Source organism: Quercus lobata, chromosome 3, assembly GCF_001633185.2.
Source record: "Quercus lobata isolate SW786 chromosome 3, ValleyOak3.0 Primary Assembly, whole genome shotgun sequence".
In the NCBI taxonomy this organism is placed as follows: Eukaryota; Viridiplantae; Streptophyta; class Magnoliopsida; order Fagales; family Fagaceae; genus Quercus; species Quercus lobata.
The window spans coordinates 19,198,284-19,214,982 of NC_044906.1; the positions used below are offsets into that span (position 1 = coordinate 19,198,284).

The following is a 16,699-nucleotide window of genomic DNA, read 5'->3' on the forward strand; positions in this document are numbered from 1 at the left end:
GTCGACTACCAAGAATGTCATGTCCCTGGCTATCTGTTGAGGGTAATCGCCTACAATGACGGATAATGTGACCGCGCCCAATGGGAATACCTGGCTCCCGTCGAAGCCAACAAGCGGGGCATTTGTTGGGATCAATCGCTCCCTGTCGATCCTCATCTGCTGGAATGCCGTGTAGTATAAAATATCTGCTGAACTGCCATTGTCGACTAGCACCCGGTGCATGTTGTAGTCTCCCACCCGCAAGTTGACGACGAGCGCATCGTCATGTGGATGGTGAAGGCGTTGCGCGTCTTCCTCTGAGAATCCGATTATAGGACCTTCTCTCCGCGCCATTTTCGGCATGACCCTTGTCAGCTGAACATTTTGTACCATCCGAAAATAGGTCTTGCGGGCTTTCTTGGAGGACCCGCGCGGCAGCCGTTCCTCCTACGATCATCCTTATATCCCCAATTGGGGGCCTCGATCGCTCATTGTCCCGTCGGGGGTGTTGGTCTTGTGCGAGGGGATCCGTTTTCTCCTTGCTAACGAATCTCTGCAGCTTTCCTTGTCTAATAAGGGCCTCAATTTGCTGTTTGAGGTCATAGCAATTAGACGTGTCGTGGCCATGGTCGTGGTGGAAACGGCAATACTTATCTCGGGAACGTTTGTTGGGGTCACTCTTTAGCTTTCCTGGGAACGTTAGAGCCTCTTCGTCCTTGATTTGCATAAGGACTTGATCTATCAGGGCTGTCAGAGGGGTGAAGCTCGTGAATTTTCCCCCCAGGGGCTTAGGGCGCCTCTCGTCCCTTCGGTCTCCTGTTATTGTCTTCTTTCGGCCTTAGTCCTGCCGAGTGTCTTCCTGCCTTTCTCTTTTCTTAGGCCTCTCTTCCCGAGCTAACAGTGCATCTTCAGCGTTCATATACTTTGTGGCGCGATAAAGTACTTCCGACATGGTCTTTGGGTCGTTTTTGTATAGGGAGAACAAAAACTTGCCCTTCTTCAAGCTATTCGTGAATGCTGCAACAAGTATCTTATCGTCGGCTTCGTCGATCGAGAGTGCCTCTTTGTTGAAGCGGGAGATGTAGGCTCTTAAAGTTTCATCTTCTCGCTGCTTCATACTCATCAAGCAAGCCGTAGACTTCTTGTATCGATGACCTCCAATGAAGTGTGCGGTAAATTGAGCGCTGAGCTCTTTGAAGGTGCTGATGGAGTTTGGTGTCAGTCGGCTGAACCAAATTCTCGCTGCGCCCTTCAGCGTTATAGGGAAGGCCCTACACATGATGGCGTCCGCTACTCCTTGAAGGTGCATTAGGGTCTTGAAGGTCTCCAGGTGGTCCAGTGGGTCCTTGACCCCGTCGTAACTGTCTATTTGTGGCATGCGGAACTTACTTGGTAAAGGATAGGAGTTGACGGTGGCGGTGAACAGCGAGTCAGTTCGGTTGACAAGGTTGTCAAGGTCGCTTGATACTCGTCCCTTGAGAGCATTCATCATAACCTCCATTTGTTCCTTCATGGCCTGCATCTCCGCAATAACAAGTGGCGGAGTGGTTTCTGCGAGGGAGGGGATGCTTGTGTTCTGTCGTTCTGGTTTGCTCGGGGCGTTGCTGGCCTGGGGTCCTTCCTGGTTTCTTCTGTCGGCGCTGGTTCCTTCTTGATCTGCTCCTTGGTTGTTGGGAGCTGCATTTTTCTATTTCAGTTGCTCTTCTAGGTCGTGGTTTTGTTTGGTGAGGCGCTCTACGGCAGCGGCGAGTGTCCTTACCTGTCTTTCAAGCGCAGTTGTAGGGGCTTCTTCTTCTTGAACGTCGTTGGTGGTCGCCATTGAGCGAGTGAGTACCATGTAACTCTTTTTTCTAGGAAGCGAGAATGTGCTACGTTCCCACAGACGACGCCAACTGATGATGCTGGAAATAATACCACTAGTGAGTCACACGTTCCTCGTACGATCGCAAATGGCACCTGCACAACGAAAAGGAATAACCTAGCAGAGAGTATCGGTGTGGTACCGGCCAAACACCCTCCGAAGGTCAAGTTAGAATTATTCTCACTGCTCTAGAGTGCTAGAGAGGGTAAATTATGCGTACCTTGGTTTGTGAGGGTGCTTGGGTTTTTATAGTAGTAGAGGGTTGACCTCTTTTCCTTGGAGTAGAAGTCTTTTCCTTATAGGAGTCTTCTTGAGCGTATTTTACGGGATTCTTTCCATATAGGAATCCTTAGGTTTCATGAAACGTGGGGAGCAAGTTATTCACTTATACACGTAAACGTGTAGATCAATCATTCCACAGACTGACGCCGTCAGTTTATGTTATCCCGTCAGTTTATATTTACCCTGTCAGCTTCAGGATGTACAGTTTTATATGTGGAGTTCTTTTTCTTCATATCCCCGTCAGTCTTGAAGGAATGCTGACGGTAAAAACATCTCGTCACCCTTGTCAAGCGTATACCGTCACTCTTGTCTATCTAATTTTATCCTCATCATATATATATATATATATATATATGTGTGTGTTTGTGTGTGTGTGTGTGTTTCTTTGGGTTCGTTTAGATACAACTTATTTTTACTGAAACTGAAAACATTGTAGCAAAATAATTTTTAAATGTGTGAATAGTGTCATGCATGTGACCCATTTTTAATAAATAAGTAGCTGAAAAGTGGAATTTGTGGATCCCATAAATAGTGCACGAGTGCACTGTTTATGGGAGAATGGTCAAAAGTTGAGGCTTAAAAAAAAAAAAAAAAAAAAAAGAGAGAGAAAATGCGCGGAAGCAAAATGCAGAAACCAATAAATCGGATCCAAACGGGCAATTTATCTACCGTTTTCCTATATAATTTAGTAAATGTAGCTCTAGGGGCATTAAGGCTTTTGATTAAAAATATATATATATATATTTTTATATTATAGAGACTTTCTTTTAATTTTTCAAGTGAATTTTAGAGCTCTTTTTATTTTTATTCCCTTTAAGGATCTATGAATTTATTCATGATTGAGACACGTGTTCTATTTCTCGAGGGAAACCGAGGCTTTCTTGGTTTCTCCCCAGCTATGTCAACGGTAAATAAGCTCATCCCCACAGCTATGTCAACGGCAAAATAAGGTTAACCCCACAGCATTCCAGGAATTAAAGATTTTAAAAAAATTAATAATGAAAAACTCAAGGCAAATATTATTGATGAGAAGCAAATCAAAAGTACGAAAAGAGTACAACCAGAGACACCAACAAATTAAACAAAGGAGCAAGAGGACTGATGTTGCAGAATGACATTGGCCACTGCACGACCAAGTACAAACAATCATAAGCCACTGTTTTGCCTTCGGTTACAGATACATTATTCATAATAAGAAGATACCAACAATTAAACAAAGGAGCAAGAGGACTGCATCAACTAACAGAAATAACTTCCAAATTTCCACACACCAAAGACAATTTTACTAAATTTCCACTGGCATTGTTGACCTTATACTAGTTTATGGTCCATGCCGAGGACGATGTGGCTAAGGAAGTTTGATTTTGACCTCCCCATACCCACACTTAATATTGTTTGGCGTTAACTTACTATCACTGCAATTATACAGAAATTTGGATTTGTCGAAACAGAAGTATATCCGGAACAATCGATTAGTTCCATTTCTTTGGTAGCATTCCAGCTTCGGGATGAATCCAGTGGCTTTAATAATCTTTTGTTGGAGATCCTTAAACAAATGAGATGTACCAGGGCAAATGCCTGTTTCGAAAAAGGGATTGAAAAATCCAAGTTAGCTTTCTTCAATGATAAAAATTACAAAAAGTTATGGATAAAGTCTCTATATAATATAAAACTATAGTATACTAACCTTCACTTTCAAGCTTTGGAGTCAGCCCTGGAATTTGATCCACCATCCAAGCAGTTGATTCGAAATACTGCTCTTGTGTTGGGAAGAAGCAAGAGCCATGCTTTTCAAATTCCTGTTTCCAATAGTTATAATTTGGTTTATTTATTATTAGGTTCGGCCAAAAATCATTCAACTTGTGCACGAGATGTCCATCTTCGTAGTGTTCCAGCTGCACAAAAAAAAGGACAATATTAATAAAGGCTAAACTACGTAAATAATAATAACAAAAATGATTTTTATATGTTTACGCTGTAGATTCATAAAAAGTAATATATTTATAAAAAGTGTACAATATTTACTACTTTTTGTAAATATATACCACATTAATTATTTTTTGTGTTTCTAAAATCTAAAGAAGCATTTCCCTAACAAATTACAAAAATAATGAATGTATGAAGATAACAAAAACATGCATGACTGTTGAAATGATTTGACAAACATATTATACCTTTGGAAAGTTAAAGGGAGCAGTATTTTTAGCTCCTTTGCAGTCAATGAGTCCACCACTAGTATTTTGCGGCCATAGACCGTGCACAATGGTATCTGCGGCCAACATGAAACTGTGCCCCTGCTTCAATTTGCTGTTGATTACAGTTTCAGCATTCATATTTTCTTTATAAGGCAGCTGAGTATTGTTGTATATAATACTCTCAGTTTGATAAGCCCTGCCATGGCTGTGGACCGCCCACATCACCAAAACCAAAAAAAAAAAACATGAAACACTGTCATTTTCATGCTTTATAAAACGACACTAGACCACAAAACCCTGCGAGTTCAACCATGCATGCATATGTGGGTTTATATAGAAATTTGAAGAACGTTAATTTGGTGACGTTTTCGCCCTTTTCATTTATAATAGATTGTATATTCACCGGCCCTTTAATTATCTCTAATATATGTGTGAGTATATATATATCAATATATGTCAATATGAGTATGCAGTGGCGATTCTAGGAATTTTTCTCAGGGTGTTCTTGAGTAGGCTTACCCTGTTACAATTTTTTCTTTTTTAGATTTTAGTTCAAAATTTTTTTTTTAGCTTTTTCTTTTTTGCTTGAAAGCAATGTTATGAATACCGTTTTGGACTCTGTTTCGGTTTATTTTGTGGAATGAAATATTTTGGTACCAATCTATTTCGATATACCGTTTCAGAGTGTTTCGGAGTTTCTAAAAAAAATTAAAAATAATATATATTTATATTTTCTTATACAACATAAAATTATTGATCCAAATAAGTAATCCTCAAATAAAACAAATCATTTAGTTTTTCTTTTTTGACACTCAAATCATTTAGTTATTACATAACAATTACTATTTTAGAATATTAAAACATAAATATGTAATTAAATAATGAAAAACAACAACTAAAAATAGTACATTAAAAGTGTATATATGTATATCAAGTATCAACCCACTGCAAAACTGCTTAACATTGTTTATTTTATTTTATTTTATTTTTTTATTTTATTTTTTTTGTCTTTTATAATGTGTATTCACTTACTTTTTAAGGGACCACATACCACAAACCCCAATTCAATGCCACGGCCCCATCCACCCCGACACTAAGAGATAAGAGCCGATCAGCAATTTCAACAAAATTACATGTTTTTATATTTATATACACTTACACAAACAGTAAAAAGTTAATCAATTTATATTGTCAAAAAGAAGACAAATAGTAAAAAGCTAAGCAATTTATATGGTCAAAAAAAGACAAAAGCAGAAAAGTTAAGCAATTTATATAATTATATTGTCAAAAGATAAGTCTAAACACACAAGTCTGACACTCAGACTATGAGAATCAAGAATGAGAGAGAGAGAGAGAGAGTAGAGATGAGATAGGAAAAACCAGAAAAGGAAAGAGAACTGAAATACCGTTGCCGATCTCGCTTATGCCGTCGCTGATCTTCGTGTAATGATCAAGCTAACAGTCCAGAACCGTCAGGCCAAGGTGTCCGTGATGCCCTCTACCACCGCACTAGTCATCAAGGCACTGAAGGAGCCGGAGCGCGACCAGAAGAAGACGAAGAGCATCAAGTACAATGGTAACATCTCGCTCGACGATGTCATCGAGATCGCTAAGGTGATGAAGCCTAGGTCTATGGTGAAGGTTTTTTTTTTTTTTTTTGATAAGTATGGTGAAGGATTTTAGTGGACTGTGAAGGAGATTTTGGAGCTTAGGGTTTGCTTTAGCCTTTATTGGGGTTTGGTTTTTTTTTTTTTTTTTTTTTTTTTTTTGAGAATCCGTGGGTTTGCTTTGTTGGGCTTGCCGTAGGCTTGATGTTGTTGGGCTTGCCGTCCGTTTTTTTTTTTTTTAGAATCTGTGGGCTTGCCGTTTGATCTGTTACAATTTTTTTTTTTTTTTTTTTTTCAGATTTTAGTTCAAAATTTTTTTGGGCTTTTTTTTTTTTCCTTGAAAGTAGAACTAATAATTTTTTTTTTAATTGGAGAGTGTTCCTAATTTTTTTTTTTCAGGTCAGGGTGTTCTTGGGAATACCCTAATCATAATGTGGCGTCGCCACTGTGTGTATGGTTTTAGTTTCTCATGCATACAATAATATGTAAAGTACACATTAATTATATGTAGACTTTCAACTCCCAAAATACAATAACGTAGTACATTATATTAAGAACACATCATAGCGAATTAAACGTCCCCATAAGGTACTTGTTTTTGGGGCGTTTAGTCGTTGTCACATGCTTAACTCAAACTTTTGGATTTGGGGCATGATAGTCCGAGTGATCTGTCTATTAATTGTAAATCATTGATTTAGGAAAAAAAAAAACATAGAATATAATTCTTAATTTTATTATTTTTATACTTTTTTTTTTAAAATTTTCAGAAGTTTCTAGAATAAGGCTTGTTCTATATATATAATTTGATAGTTGAGTTGGAGAGTTTTTAACTTTAGATGTCTGTATCGGAAATAACAAAAGTGTAGTTTTGTTACAAAACTCTTGACTATTAATTTGATATTTTATATTATGAAAAACATATCAACAATAAATGAGAAAAAAAAAAAACTAAAAAATATGCTAGGATTGATTAGAAGCCTAGCTTTTTATTTAGCATCCACTTGGTTTAGAGAATAGAAAGTACAGAGTGATTAAAAGTGTATTAGTTTTTTCTTATTTGTATTTGGTAGAGGGGATGAAAATATAAAAGAATAGAAAAAGTTATTTGAATAAATGTACTAAAAAAAAAATCATTTCAAACTATGTGAAGTGTAAACGACCCTTAATGCACAACATTTGTATGAGAAAAATTTTGTTGAGGACAAAGCAATTACTAATCAATAATCACCATATTGAGATTCAATATATAATATATCTTCGGCTAAATAGTGAAGAATTATCAAGGACACCACATATATAAATATAAATAGATATATATATATATATACACGAACTACGAGTATGATAATAATGTAATAGGAAGTCAAATTAAAAGGTACTAATAACATGTTCACGTGTTTAAGAACGTATGATATGCCCTGTGTAGAGCCGAACCATACGATGACTTTTTATTTTCAAATTGCAAATAGTTAAGAGGTTAGTATCTTTTAAAATTTTAAGCAAATACTTGTATCTAGGTTCAAATTCTTCCCCTCTCAACTATAGATGTTTATTTAAGAAAAATGGTAAATTACATATTTAGTCTCTATGCTTTACACCATATTTAAATTTGGTTCTTACCTTTCAATTGTGTTAATTCAGTTCTTGACCTTCTAGTGTCATGTCAATTTAGTCCTAGTCATTATCTCTTAATTGGAAATTATTAATATGGCAAACGGTCAAAATAAAAAATTAGTTTATACCACATCAACAAAAAGTAAAAATTTTTTTGGCTCTTAGCAACATTAGCTGTTTTCATTCATAAGATAATGACAGAAATTAAATTGACATGACATTAAAAGGTTAGAGACTAAGGGTCCTCCATTTGGGAACAACTTATTTAGCTAAAACTGAAATTTTTTTTACTGAAAGTACAGTAGATAAAGCTAAAAGTTAATTGAAATAGTATAGTGTGACCCATAAATAATATTAAAAAGTGCAATAAAACCTATAAATAATAGCAAAAATAAGATAAATAGTAAAAGAAACTACTCAATATAAGCTTATCCTAAACACAACATAAATTGACACAATTAAAAGGTTACACACCAAATCTAGATATATATATATATATATATAAAACCGAAACTTTTACAGGCATCACAATTTTCTACGTCAGCATAAAAAATAAAAAATAAATAAAAATTATAACTCCTCAAAACCCTAGCAACCTTACCCCTCTCTCAAGTTAAGAAATATAAAGTCACGGTTTTTGCAAACTCTCTCTTTCTCCAGACGTATGAAGCCCTAAAGCATTCAAGATCTACAAAACCCTAGCAACCTTACCCCTTTCTCAAGTTAAGAAATATAAAACCACGGTTTCTGCAAACTCTCTCTCTCCAGACGTAGGAAGCCCTAAAGCATTCAAGATCTACAATGCACGGTATAGATTTTAGTTTATAAAGTTCAGCTTTTGTAAGGTTAGTTTGTTTATATATTTAGTCCTTATTGTTTAGGTTTAGGTTTTAAGAGATTTATATATTACTACTATGTGGTTGAATTTCCCATGACATCAGTTTTATTTTATTTTTTTTATTTTTTAAATTTGTTTTATGTAAGGTTAGTTTGTTTACATCAGTTCTTTATCTCAAAGATAAGGCTTTTATTTCTACTGCAAGAACTATTTAGATATGTATCCCTTGCAAGCACACATGAACTTAAATTGTCTTTTAATATATGCATGCTTTATTATTTTCTAATAGTTTTCCCGTGCATCGCACGGGTTAGCGACTAGTTAAAATATAATATTAAGGATATGAACTAAAAACATAATTTACCCTAAGGAAAAAAAAAAAAAAAAAAAAAAAAAAAAGATGACATAAAAATACTTGGTTAATAATTATCAATAATAATTTTCGCGTGCGAATAAAACCACCGAATTTTTTAGACTTTTCAATTTTACAACAATGAATGAAACCACCAAATTTCTAAGCGAGATAATCACATATGTATGCATGTATATTTCAACTGCCACCAAATGAGATTTAATCTAATTCACATTGAAATTAAAGATGTACAGTTTTGAGTTGACACCCTCCATGTTTGTGGCTTCGTGCCAAATAATCGAATCAAGTTAATCCAATCGCTGTCATCAAAAAAAAAAAAAAAGTTACTCCAATCGCCATATCTTTCATAGTAAAACTAAAAATTACCAAAAAAAAAAAAAAAAAAAAAAAAAACACTAAAAATCTGAACTTCCTTGTCTGTAGTGTGTGACGCAGGGAAGTATGTCACTGCAAGTAATTTCGATCAGCTTATAATAGAATTAATACAGCTTACTAATCACTTTATTAATTGAAAATTAGATTAAAAAAAATCTAAATAGACAAACTTAATCAGTAGATTTAAACAAATCTCTTTCATGGTGTCAATGTAAAAAATCTTTTTCTTCTATAAAAAAGAAAAAAGAAAAAGAAAAAAAAGAAGTTCATAAATCTTGCATTTGCGACCATAGTTTTGGCTTCTTCTCTTCGTAATATCTCTCATCTTGTATGAGTCACACTTGATCAAGCAATTGTGTTTTGTGGTTTGCTCACTTCCTCTCTTTTCTTAAAAGTCATAATTTGATGGATATTGGCAATGGAATAAAATTGATGCAAATCAAAATGTGAGATAGTGTTAAATATCAAAATACCAACAAGTTTTCATATCAATTGATGTAAGATGAGAAGCGTGAAAGAGTTAGATCTCGTTCTAGCTTAACAAAATCCTTAAATTCACAAGATGTTCTTCAAATCTATAACGAAAACTTTGGAATCTACCGAAAAAAGAGAAAAAACTCTCTAAAATTTTATTAATGAAATTTTGAACTTAATTTTGGTTTTACATATTGCAGGCATATCTTTGAGGAGTGGTGGGCCCTAAAAAGAACTAATAAGAATTTACAACATTACTCTAATAATATAAGCCAATCAATAAGATCAAATATGGAATACAAATAAAAAAAAAACAACTATTTTTTGTGAAGAAAATGGAAGCCGCTTTTTAAATTTTATTTTGTTGAGAAACAATTAAGGAAATGAAGTTACTTAAGTGCTTCAAAGAGAACAATTCAATATGTATTAAACCTACCCAACAAACAAGCCAATGCTTCTCTCAGGGAAAAATAAAAGTCAGTACAAAGAAATGAGCTGGTGTTTTTATGCTTTTAGATTTTTTTTGAACAATTTTAAAATTTTGCGAGGGCTTAATTTGTATTGAATTTTTTTTTTTTTTTTAAATCTTAGGGGTGTTTGGTACACCCACTCAAAAAAAAAAAAAAAAAAACACATGTTTTTAAATAATATTATACATATTTTCACGCACTTTTTCGTCCTTAAATACCCCCTTAAGATCAGAAACAACAAATAATTTTAAATATCAAATATTATTTTGTTACTACCATTAATGAAGATTTTGAAAGGCTAGGAGGGTCATGGCTCCAACATAGCTTCCCCACTGCAAAACACCATGATTCCACAAGCCTAGTTAGTAAATATGCGTATCTTGTACATGTAATTCACTTATAAGATACACTAGGTGAGCCGATCATGATTAATATCCGATTGGCATTTTGAGGACCAATTCAAATTGTGACCATGAACAAGAAGTGACAAGGAATGGATGGCAAAGGCAGCGATGCTCATATTGACAACGAAGTAGTTCTAAATCTTGGCGCATATGAATTTGCAATTACCTTTCATCAATTCTGTCATTCTTTAATAGCTCTGTGACTCCTCGTGGTGGTGAGGTGATAGAATGTGTATTTCGATTGGTATATAGTTGGGTGTGGATGAACTTTGCTTTCCAAATTGGTTGGAGGAAAAGTACGGTCCTTATAATTAATTAGTCATTATTACGTGACTCTGCAATCCGTATATATCATCATTTTTCTAACTACCCACTCTCTCTCACAAGTCTCAAGTCTCAAGTCTCAAGTCTCAACTACACCAATTAATGACGGCTCAACAAATTGCGAGACCATCGCATTAAACGCTCATAGACCCACAAAAATATGGGTCTTGAAAGTTAAAATCTGGATTCACATCCAGTGCAATACCTAGGGTATTGCACGGTGTGCAATACCTCAAATCCCAGCCACCCATTTAATCCAATGTCTTCTTATTTTGACACCTCACCAAATAATAAAAAGACAATTTTACCCTTAAAATATTTCACAGCCCGCCCACTGTATTCAGCCCGCCCAATGTTCTGGTAAAAGTCTTGAGTAACCAAACAGAAAATCAAATTTTTTTCCTCTCTCCCCTGCGCAGCTGCCGTCTCTGCCTCTCCTTCAACCCATTCTCTGCCTCTCCTTCAATCCATTGTCACAGCAGACCCAGCTCATACCCAAACACTGAAACTTAGCATTTGAAACCAAACCCCCTAACACTCACACTCCCTCTATCTCGTGTGTGAAGCTGTCCCAAGTCCCAACTCTCATGGAGTGGAGGTCTCTCTGAAGCCAAATGCCTTTGTGATAGTCACCACGGGTCCATCCCCAACATAGAAGAAGATCGAGCAAGACAAGAACAGAACACAGAAAGATAGAAGTCAGAAGAACAACCTCAAACTCCTCTGCTTCTTTCCACCATGCACGCTTCAATCTCGATCTAGGACTCGCCCTTTCCACTCGGTGAGTTCAGCAACTCAAATACCGGGTTTTGTTTTCTTCTTCTTCTTTGAAAGGCATACTCTTTATTCTTTTCCTTAATGAGCTGACTTTCTAATCTTGCCCAAGATATGTATTTGTTATTTCTTATAGCCAAAAGAAAATCATCATTTTTATTTTTGGTTAAATCTCCCTATCCATTGGAATATTTAGGCAAAATATAATTTGAGTTGAAAAAAGTTACTTTTTGATACCAATGTTCACCCAAGTGGGCCTTTACTAAATTTTGCATTTTAATACTGGTATTAGATATTGGGATGGGCATTACAAGTTAATCTTGAATTAAGGTGTTGATATTGCAAAAATAATTGTGGGTTAGGGTGGAAATTGTACATGAGTCAATGACCATGTAGGTTAGTGTCAATACTCAATGGCTACATTGAACCCCTGATACCAGAATTGCTTTGCTTCCAACTAGCCCTGAAATGACCTCCTTTTAAGTCTTTTAAGATTTTTAGACGATTTTAGTAATTCTGTTTGTCCCACCAGTAGAGGTCTTATCAAAATAAATCAAAATCTTATCATTTATGACTTTATTCTCTCTCAAAGATCAATGAATACAAATCGTCCTCAATAACTTTACTGATGTCTTTTACATTCTAATTTGAAGTATCACTTGTGAATTGTTAATGTGTTTTTCATTGTTTCCTTGTCCTATATAAGTTTCTATCCTTTGGTTTTCTTCATGAATTCTATGCTTTTAGGTCCTCATTGTATTTAAACTATAGTGTTTTGATCTTTGCCTTTCAAGTTTGCAGTCAAAATATAGTGATAAAAATTTAATTGTCATAGGGATAGAAAATTTTGATAATTGAAAGTTTGTCATGATACACAGTTAACAGTTTCTTAAAAAAATTTAGCTTGAAACTACCCAATTAGGGTCATCATCTCTCATGATCATATATTGGTTTGTTGTAATTCTTATATATGATAAACACAATATTTGTACAAAAATTTTCAGCTTTGATTTTTAATGAAAAACATTCATTCTTCTATTTTTATAATAGTTGATATTTTGTACATTTGTTTGTTAATTATAAGAGTATTGTTTAATTCATTGCATAGTGTCATGGATGCCAATGAAGATTTGAGTCCTAGAGTCATGGATGACAATGAAGATTTGAGTCCTAGAGCTGGTATGGAATTTGATACATTAGAAGATGCATGGGAATTTTGGCTAAAATATGGAAGGCAAATGGGCTTTGATGTTAGAAAGAATTACATAAATAAAAGTAAGAAGGATGGAAAGATAACATCAAGGGGATTTGTATGTGCAAAGCAGGGCATTCGAGGTTCAGAAAAAGAAGATATGATTCGCACTCGTAACCGAGACGATACAAGGACTAATTGTCCTGTAAAGCTGTATGTTTCATTAGTGCGAGAAACTGGAAAGTATAAATACTTCTTGGATGTTGGAAACACAAAGGATGTTGGAAACACAACACTTTTTTGGTATGTAAAAAACTAATAAATGGTAAGTTCAATTATAGTGAAATTTTCTTATGTTTGTTCAAGTTTAAAATGTAACTTGATTTTTTTGACATATTTTCAGGCTAATATTGATTTTGCAGTATGATGGATAACATTTTTTGGACAGTTTGTTTGATAGTATATTGCACAGTGGACATGGTAGCATATTGCACAGTGGACAGCTTTGCCTTGGACAGTTTCTTGGATAGCAAATCTAACTTATTTAGACAACTGATTGCACATGTAGCAAATTTTTTGGATAATTTTTGTAACTAAAAAAGTTAGTCAAACATGTTAAATATGTTAGATTGTACAAGTGCATGTTTGAGTAACTTCTAGTTAAATATTAATTATATATGCAAGTGATTAATATTTTTAAATGCAATGTCTCTTCATACCCTAACTTTTGTTCCCTAAATTTGTTAGTACATGCTAGAATGAATGAGAGATTTCCAATTTCATATTAGATTTGGTGCTATTGAGTGTCTCATTCTGTCGTGTATAAAAGAAAAAAAAAAATGAAAGAGATAAAGACAGAGGAAAAGCACAGGATGAGAATGAGGAATTGTGGAGCTTGGCGCACGTTCAGGTGGTCTAAATACTTCTTGGAATTGTGGAATTTTGGTGAATGGTTTACCATCCCAACTCCTTGTTAGCTAAATACTTCCCTGAAAATCCTCTCCAGGACTGCAAACCCAACCCTCACCAATGTTAGACTTGGAAGAATATCATTTACAACAATCCATCAACACATCAAGGTTGGTGGATGATAGGAACAAGTTTGAGCATAACTTTACCACCCAGCTTGGTTCCCTAGCACTTCTAAATATCAGGGAGTTGTTGGCTCAAATTTGAAAACTGTGGCTGACTTTGTTGAGTCGTTCACTAATAACTGGAATCCCAGCATTATTATAAATCTATACCACCCCTCCTTGTTTTTTTAAGGAGGACAAGATGTTTTGGAGACATTCAAGTACTGGTATGTACCAAATCAAGGTCTGTAAGGAACAAATAGTGGAACAAATAGAAAGTAAAATACATATTTATATCACCTTTGTGTGGAAAATATTACACGATTTTGTCTGTTAATCTTAACTTGACAAAGCAAAAAACTCAGCCATCTAAGTGTTTTCCCCATACAATAAAAATATGAAAAATAAAAGTAAAAATCATGAACAAAGTAACTTGTTCAACTCAGCAGCTCTGGTCCCACTCGTAAGTAACTTGTTCAGCTCAGCAGCTCTGGTCACACTCTTGACAAAAATGACAACCTGATTGAAGTCCAATGCATCAAGAAGGTCATTCAATTTGCGGTTTTTCTCTGCCTCGTCCAATAAAATGTAGTGCTGCACAGAGAGACAATGAAAATGTGCATTAGTTGAATCAGCAAGAGACAGTCAACTGATGAAACAAAAATATTGCAAAAATTATAAAAAAAAAAAAAAAAAAAAAAAAAAGCATCGAAGATACCCTGTACAAGACCGTGAAGAGTCAACTTGGTCTCATCATCAACATAAATTTCCATTGGCTGAAAAAAACGAGTGTCAATATAAAGTGCATCAAAATACCATCTTCTACAGCAACCAAAACTCAAAAACAATAGATAAACAAATAACTGGCAATCCAAAAAGTCAATCCTTATGGAACTACGATGTATTGATTGAACTTACTCATCTCTCAAATAGTAGAAACATCCAGCTCCTACCCAAGAAATAAGAAGTGGAACCAATATCCTCACCAAGGCCCCACAAACACAATCACCCAACCATATATAACCAAAAGGATCAAGAGAAATGGTTACGCCCAAAGAAAAGTTCAGACTAGAAGTAGGAAAAACTAAAAATATTGCTAGTACTACAACTACAAATTCATTCCCTTGCATGACAAATTGAAACCTAAGCCACAAAACCGCACAATTGACACAACCAACAAGGCAATGACATGACATTTATAAATACAAAGAATATCATAACTTTATGATGCCTTATCACACCTCTTGCATAAATTGTTTGCAAACAGGGCGGATCTCTTTACTGAGAGTTGCTGAAAACATCATAGCTTGCTTGTCATGAGGAGTCATCTTGAAGATCACCTGCACATCTCTCCTCATGTCTGTAAAACATACAAGAACATGGACAACAGAAGGCTTAAAATAAGAAAATTATTATCGCAAACAATGCAATACACTGTAAAGAGAACAAGAGAATTGCAAAGTATCACATTTCAGAACTAATTCACATAAACAAGGGGATAAAAGGCAGAAGAATAAGAAGACCATACCCAGTGATTCTAGCATCTTATCACACTCATCAAGAATAAAATGACTCACATTCTTCAATCCAAGATCTTTATCCCTTGCCAGAGCCAATATTTTTCCAGGTGTTCCAACAACAACAACAACAACAACAACAACCACAATAACAATAATAACAGAATTAAGACTTGATTTCAATTCCTAAGCTAAAACCCCAAAAAAGAGAGAACAGAACTAAATTCAGCCCCAATGAGAAAAAGATGTACAGTTCTAATATACTGTTTTTGTATCACGTTGGTAGATTTTAATGCCAGAGAAAGCATTTTTAATTCCACAATCACTATTTTTGTATCAAGCATTTTTAAACAATTGACAAAAATTGCAAGCAATATAAGACTTGATTTCAATTCCTAAGCTAAAAACCAAAAAACAGAAAACAAAATTAAAAAATAGAGATAAAAGAAAACAGAGTTTATTAAAAATAATAGAGATAAAAGAAAACCCTACCGAGTGGTGGTCTCTCTCTGAAACAAGCCCGCCCAAATCGGCAAGGATAATTTTCATCACAACCACCACCTCCGATGGTGGCTTCTTGTCTCCTTCGACCAAACTCTCTTTCTTTCTCTCTCAATCTCATATCCCTACATAGATCTAACATGAAAAAGCATCAAACCCTAACCCGATTCTCCCCAAACCCCAACCCTTACTTTCTCTGATCTGGGTCTAAAAAGGGTGTGCGTGTTTGGGAGTCGGGATCTCTGATGGTGAGCCGCCATTTTTTCTTTGTTTTTGCTCATGGGTCTGATGTGGGTATGCGGGAAGCGGTGAAGACGGGGTTGACGGAGAGGCAGAGAGCAAGCGTGAATGTTGAGAGAGTGGTGGAGGCGCAGTCGGGGTTGAGAGAGTGGAGAGTGACGGATAGAGCTCGGAGGTATTGAGAGAGAGGAGAAAGAGTCTTAAGTGAAATTCAAAAATGGGAGAGAGAGTCAGTGAAATTCAAAAATAAGAAGCTGAAATGAAAGTTTGGGTGAGTACACGGATTGCCAGCGTATCCTGGTGAGGTGTCAAAATAAGAAGACATTGGATTAAATGGGTGGCTGGGATTTGAGGTATTGCACACCGTGCAATACCCTAGGTATTGCACTGGATGTGAATCCTTAAAATCTATACCAGGATCCTCTGGCACAGACCAAGACTTAACACTGGTCAGACACGGTATTATTGGAGGGAGTGGGACCCTATGAGATCTGATGGATTTTACTAATGTGAGAGCATCTCCAACATAACTAGGCATATCTAAAATTTGAAGAAAAAAACCACTACTTACGCCCAAAACGAAGTCCAGCAGCCTCTCTATCTCTA

The 16,699-nt window shown here is 35.4% G+C and overlaps 2 protein-coding genes across 3 annotated transcripts; both read right to left on the bottom strand.

The window, feature by feature from the left end:
• Window positions 1–3,162: 3,162 nt before the first annotated feature.
• Window positions 3,163–4,610, bottom strand: LOC115982500 (ribonuclease DdI-like). The gene is made up of 3 exons (XM_031105111.1): window positions 4,297–4,610; window positions 3,810–4,017; window positions 3,163–3,700 (listed from the first exon to the last, which is right to left on the bottom strand). The coding sequence occupies exons 1-3, from the start codon at window positions 4,537–4,539 to the stop codon at window positions 3,471–3,473; spliced, it is 681 nt and encodes a 226-aa protein (XP_030960971.1). The 5' UTR covers window positions 4,540–4,610; the 3' UTR covers window positions 3,163–3,470.
• Window positions 4,611–14,099: 9,489 nt separating this feature from the next.
• On the bottom strand, window positions 14,100–16,370 carry LOC115981942 (DEAD-box ATP-dependent RNA helicase 56-like). 2 transcript variants are annotated; one of them, XM_031104380.1, is made up of 5 exons: window positions 15,845–16,370; window positions 15,364–15,429; window positions 15,077–15,195; window positions 14,554–14,611; window positions 14,100–14,429 (listed from the first exon to the last, which is right to left on the bottom strand). In XM_031104380.1, exons 1-5 carry the CDS (start codon window positions 15,993–15,995, stop codon window positions 14,383–14,385), a joined length of 441 nt encoding a protein of 146 aa, XP_030960240.1. In that variant the 5' UTR covers window positions 15,996–16,370; the 3' UTR covers window positions 14,100–14,382. The 2 variants fall into 2 exon arrangements, with proteins under 2 accessions (XP_030960240.1, XP_030960241.1); XM_031104381.1 differs by lacking the exon at window positions 15,364–15,429 and having other exon boundaries at window positions 15,845–16,363.
• Window positions 16,371–16,699: the final 329 nt, after the last annotated feature.